General features: G+C 38.7%; 1 protein-coding gene across 1 annotated transcript; it reads right to left on the bottom strand.

The window, feature by feature from the left end:
- Positions 1–2733: 2733 nt before the first annotated feature.
- On the bottom strand, positions 2734–6297 carry LOC307132450 (H-2 class II histocompatibility antigen, A-U alpha chain-like). The gene is made up of 4 exons (XM_079826778.1): positions 6129–6297; positions 5446–5691; positions 4978–5259; positions 2734–3520 (listed from the first exon to the last, which is right to left on the bottom strand). The coding sequence occupies exons 1-4, from the start codon at positions 6292–6294 to the stop codon at positions 3399–3401; spliced, it is 816 nt and encodes a 271-aa protein (XP_079682904.1). The 5' UTR covers positions 6295–6297; the 3' UTR covers positions 2734–3398.

The raw sequence follows: 6297 nt of genomic DNA on the forward strand, positions 1-6297 counted from the left end.
ATTGTAACTGAGACCAAAGCTGACGACGCATTGCAGGAGCTGGCAAAGATCGTGCTAACTGGCTGGCCTGAGCGCAAAGAAAACGTGTCGCTCTCAGTGCGCGAGTACTGGCCATTCAGAGATGAACTGAGCGTTCAGAATGGTGTGCTTTACAGAGGTCAGTGTGTCATTATACCGAAGGCATTGAGAGCAACGATGCTGAATCGGATTCACGCCACTCATATCGGAGGAGACGCCTGTTACAGACAGGCGAGGGAAACGCTGTTCTGGCCCAACATGAGAGGTGAGATAAATGATTATGTGACTAATTGCCCCGCATGTAATGAGTATGCGCACAACCAGCAAAAAGAAACTATGATGTCCCATGAAATCCCTATGCGCCCCTGGCAAATCGTGAGTATGGACCTGTATGCGTATGGTGGCAGAGAATTTCTTATCATAGTGGACCACTACTCAGATTACTGGGAAATTGATCAGTTGCCAGATATGACAGCGGACACAGTCATTACACGCTGTAAAGTGCAGTTTGCACGTTACGGACAGCCAGATCAGGTAATCACGGACAACGGGCCGCAGTTCGCTTGTGAACAGTTCAGAAAATTTGCGGCACAGTGGGAGTTTATGCATGTCACATCTTCACCCCAGCACCCACAATCTAACGGAAAGGCCGAATCTGCGGTGAAGATTGTGAAATCACTCTGTAAGAGGGCAAAACTCGACGGAACAGATCCATGGCTGGCAATTCTACATTGGCGAAACACGCCAACAGAGGGATTACACAGCAGTCCTGCACAGCAACTTATGTCCCGCAGACTTAGGACGGGACTTCCTATGGCAAACAGTTTACTGTTCCCCAAAGTGGTCGAAGGAGTTTCGGAGAAATTGAGGTGGAAACGGCGCATGACAAAATTCCATTATGACGCGAGAGCCAAAGATCTCCCGGAGCTTAATGTCGGCGAACACATCAGAATGAAACCACTGCCTGGAGATCGCACGGGCCGGTGGCGGAGAGGCCAGTGTCTGGGAAAAGTGAATCCGAGGTCTTATGTGGTGGATGTGGATGGCACATTATACAGGCGCAATCGTGTGGATTTGCGGAGGGCGGAGCACTCTCAGTTTAATCACCAAGAGGCAGTGATGAAGGAGAGCAGCCAGGGTTCAGTGGCTAGCGACGGTGAAACGACAATCAGAGAATATGACGCATCGGACAGCACAGATTGTGGGCCAGAGCAAGGCCAGGAACGAAGGCTGTCAGTGTCCAACAAGCCTTCCCAGCTGGGAACCCCGATCATTACGCGCAGTGGCCGCCAGTTACGGCCACCACAGAGACTTGACTTGTGAGTTCTGCTGAGTGTTGCATACAGACTAATGCAGTTCAGGTTCGGTAATGCACAGCATAAGTTTGGCTAGCAAACTCTTCATGTTCAGAGATGTTAATTATTGAAGGGGGTTCTTAGGGAAGTATGGCAACTCTTTAAAGAAAGGGAGATGTTACGGTGAAATGCCATATATGGTCTGTATCAGGTGGTGACGTTGTTGGTTCCTGCTCGCGCGCTGCTGGCGCTGGGCTTTTGAAATAAAGACACACACTGTGATTCAGCTCCTGCCTATTTTATTGAATAATGCACAAACAGCTGCAGTTGAATATCTAAAGATCTGAATATCATAGTATAAAATACTTTGTGGAGGACGCAAGATAATTTAATATTTATAATATGACTGCGTGGTGAACCTTAATCGTATTTAAACAAACAGCGACTGATAATAGCTCTTGCCATTGATATTCTTGTGATACCGTGATGTCACATTAAAATACCAAGCGTTACGTTATTTTTCTTCTTCTTTTGAGATTTTATTGGTGGTTGACAAACAACGAAATGGTGTATTACCGCCACCGACTGCTAGAGTGTGGATCAAAATGACATATATTCCCTCTGTTTTTATCCTCTCCCACAGTTATTTTAAGATACTGAAAAATACAATTTAACATTAATTTCCTTTTTTTTCATCATTTCATTTATCCTCACAGAAGTCTTCCAGAAGCATTTGGTTTTCTTAATGTTTCTGACAGTTCACATTATAGTTGAGTCAGCCAACTCGCGTTATTTTGTAGAATATCTCTTAATATAAATTGTATTTTTATTTTTGCTTGATTTTGTATTAGAATCCTTCTTTCATTCTCGTAATTCTGACAGTATAGTATAACATTTTCACTGTTTCTCCTTGCCCATAAAATGTACACCTTCCTGTAACATACCCATTTTATAAAGTGTAGGCCTACTGTATCTTGTGTCCAAATCTCATCCTTGATATTATCTCATCTCTCCTGTTTTTTCCTGCACTTCTCATCTCTCCCATTTTCCCATTGTTTTTGCCACCTTTGCTTTAACCTTTTCTTAATATAGCCTACTCTTAATTTCATTCTTACTTTAACTGATAAATTAATGTTGCTGTTTTTTATGGCTTCTTTTGCTACCTTATCTTATCTTTTAATTTCCTTGGATACCAATATGTGCCAGTGCCCATAAAAACTAAGGCCCATCATTTGAATCCTATAGAATGTTTGCTGTATTTCTATTAAAATATTTGGTCTGCTTTTCTAGTGACTGTCAATGATGAACTTGAGTCTGTACAAAGGATTGACTTCAAAGGTCTTGACACCAAATCTCCTCTATCCACTGCACACTGGTGGTGGTTTAGGGTGTACAGTATACATAGGAAATACACTATATAAATATCTCATTCATTCATTCTGGTGTGAAATCCATCCTTCCATCCATCCATCCATCCATCCATCCATCCATCCATCCATGAATTGTTTTATTGTATAATTTCAAAAAAACACAAAACTACTCCATACACGAAACATTTTATAGATAATGCATCCATGAATTGTTTTATTGTATAATTTCAAAGAAACACAAAACTACTCCATACACGAAACATTTTATAGATAATGCATCCATGAATTGTTTTATTGTATAATTTCAAAGAAACACAAAACTACTCCATACACGAAACATTTTATAGATAATGCATCCATGAATTGTTTTATTGTATAATTTCAAAGAAACACAAAACTACTCCATACACGAAACATTTTATAGATAATGCATCCATGAATTGTTTTATTGTATAATTTCAAAGAAACACAAAACTACTCCATACACGAAACATTTTATAGATAATGCATATAGATACAATAATATAAGATATACAATAATATTATGAAGCAATAATTAGAATTGTTACCTGTTGGTTCATTTGTGCCTAATGTCTGAAACATTCTACAGAATTCTATTAATTTTTGTGTTGACTGAAAGAAAAAAAACGAAACTAAAGAGAAACTAGTGTGTTTTGCCAGACAAATTCATCAAAGAAAAATGTGCTTATTGTTGTCAGTTGCAGTTGTTTCCTTTAATGAGGAAGAAAGTTCCAGTAGCGACTCCCAGCAGCCCCAGAGTCAGACCCACTCCACAGAACACAGCTGGACCAACACTTGGAGTGGCAACTTCCACATCTATAGACAAGACAGAAGCAAAATTCTTTACCAGAATTTTTTTTTATCTCTCCTCCAAAAAGTTTTGAAGGACAGCTCCAATAAAAAAATATTTTTAAATAATTTAGGAGAGAAAAAAATAAGATTGTAGAGGACTGTAATTAACTGGTTCAATCAATATGAAGTAGTAAAGGAAAAACAGTATAAGACTAACCAAAAGAGAGAGAAAAACATTTTTCATGCCATTATTGAATACACTCAGAGACCGAAATCAACTTATTGGTTTCATGAAACTCATTTGACGTCCCCAAAAAAATTATTGTAGCTCGCAGGGGTGAAAAGGGTCAGAGAAGCATAATACTATGACCTCCAGATATCATAGTGTAAATTCAGCCATAGAACACCTGTTCCCAGGAGCAGATATTTTAATCACTTTAAGAGAAAGCTTATTAATACACAATGGATGCTTCCTTGATTCCTCAGTCCTCCAGCCTGTGACCTGGAAACCGATCCAAGTTAGCCATCTTGAAGGACACCTCAATTCTCTAATTTCACAGAGAGAAGGTGAGGAACAAGGAGTGAGGAAGCTCCCAGAGGTATGAGCGAGGATGTACAGGTGTATCCTATGCGAAAGTCTTTATTGTTGATAAACCTGACACACATATAAATTCTCCTCCCCCTTCACATCTGTCACAATCATTTAAATCTATGTTTTACAGCTGCAGTTTAAATAAACTTTAGGCATACATCTAAAATATTTCAACAAGGCATCTTTCTTTATTAATATTCATTATGAATTTCTTAAATAACCAAACTTTAACATGAGGGCATATCCCTTGGGCACAGCTGATGACGGTTTGAAGTGATGCTTGAGTGACCAAGAATATTTCAATGCAAAAATAAGCTTTCCTTCAATTCCTCCATCCTCATTTTATTTCCTTGTATACTTTTCCTCGCATCCTAAGGAGTGTGGAGCTAAGATGTGAGGAAAGGAAGTGAGTAGAGGAAAAAAGGATGCACAAATAAGAAATTAGAAGAACATAAAACCTCTCCTGGAGAGCTACAGGCCTACAGATTTCAGCTCCAACCTGGACCAGCTAATCAAGGTGTTCAGGATTACTTGATTATTACAGACAGGTGTGTTGGAGCAGGGTTGGAACTGAAGTCAGCATATAGCCCTCTAGGATCAGGGTTGGAGGCTAAAGAATAAGTTAAGTATATAAGATATTTTTTTTTGGTGGAGGTGAATATAAAGTTGAAGTGTGTAATTTCTGTTCAACAACACCTCTTGCCCCAATATACAGCTAGTCAATTTCCAGCTAAATAGATTCAACGCACTCCAAATTCATGTCATTGATTGAGCCATAAGCTGATATGTAGGACCACGAAAAAGAGAAAATGTACTGAAGTGCCATAGAGCCACTGTCTTCTCAGAAATTAACTTCTCAGAATTAAATCTATCTGAAACTTTGACTCACCCCATGTTTTGGTTTGAGGTTCCTGAAGACCTTTGTGGTTCACAGTGCAGGCGTATACGTCTCCCTCCTCAGGAATGAACTTCAGCGAGGCAAAGAAGTTGTAGGTGCCGTCATTGTTTGGCCGATATTGGCTAACCCTTATGCTTTCTGTCACACGTATATTGTTCTTTGTCCATGAAACAGTGATGGGTGGAGGGAAGAATCCAGTGACATGACAAATGAGTGTGTTCTCAACATCCAGCAGTACATCATCTTTAGGATAAATCGAAGTTTGAGGAGGATCTATGAACACACATAAATTAGCCCAAAACCTCTGTAGCATTTACCAAGCAAATTGTAGCATATTCTTTACAATATATGTAACTTACTTAAACAGTTTCCACACAAAGTATGCCTTAAATCATGTTGGATAAATGTATGTAAATATTGAATTTAAATATTTCATGAGTATGTATTTTCAGGCCTTACCTATTTGCTCCACTGGATTTTTGTAAGCTTTAATGCATTTAGCTAAATTGTCTTTAAGAACTTCCATGTCACCAACACTCTGCTCATAAACCCCAGGATAGGTAAAATAATCTGCGAAGTCAGGCAGGGTTACATCTCCTTCTTTTCTCTTGAAATCTGAATGAAACGTTTCCTCTCCATCTGTTCCTAACATATACTCTTTCTCTGTATCAGAGCATCCTCCAAGATGGAAATCCTTATGTATAACTGCAACATAAGAAATGTTATATAAGCATCTCTAAAGAAGCACATTTTGCATTCTGCTCTGCTAACTAACAAAATATGCTATTGATTCACGTGTAAACTGCCCAATATAATTTGTTGGCTACCATTTGTATTAATGCTTTTAGCAGTAGGAATATATTATCTGTAAAAGTGTTGCAAATAAATAACAGTGTGGATAGCCAAGAAGACAGAATATTGTGCTTTACCCCACTTCAAATAACAATAATCAATCCACAAACAGAAGATTAATATTTGTCAGTGACAATTTCAGTATTTCACAATGCTTTTGTGGAAATATAATTTAGTCCACATTATCACACTTTGCATATAGCTCATGCAAACGTCTTAGTTTCTGAGTCTAGTTATTTCATTTTTTAAAAGTCTTAAAAATAAACAGTACTTCTAATACATTGACTCACATGTAGTCTCAGTGGAAGCAGCTGCAATGAGCGTTAGAATAAACGCAAAACGCTTCATCTTGTCAGAGCCGAGTTGAACAAATACCAGTGAAACTTTTTGTAGTTGAAGTGAAAGTTCACAGATATTGGTCTTTTCATGTGAGCAGTCTAGGAAACTCAAGCACATTAT

Source organism: Gobio gobio (assembly GCF_949357685.1).
Source record: "Gobio gobio genome assembly, chromosome: 10".
NCBI classification, from domain to species: domain Eukaryota; kingdom Metazoa; phylum Chordata; class Actinopteri; order Cypriniformes; family Gobionidae; genus Gobio; species Gobio gobio.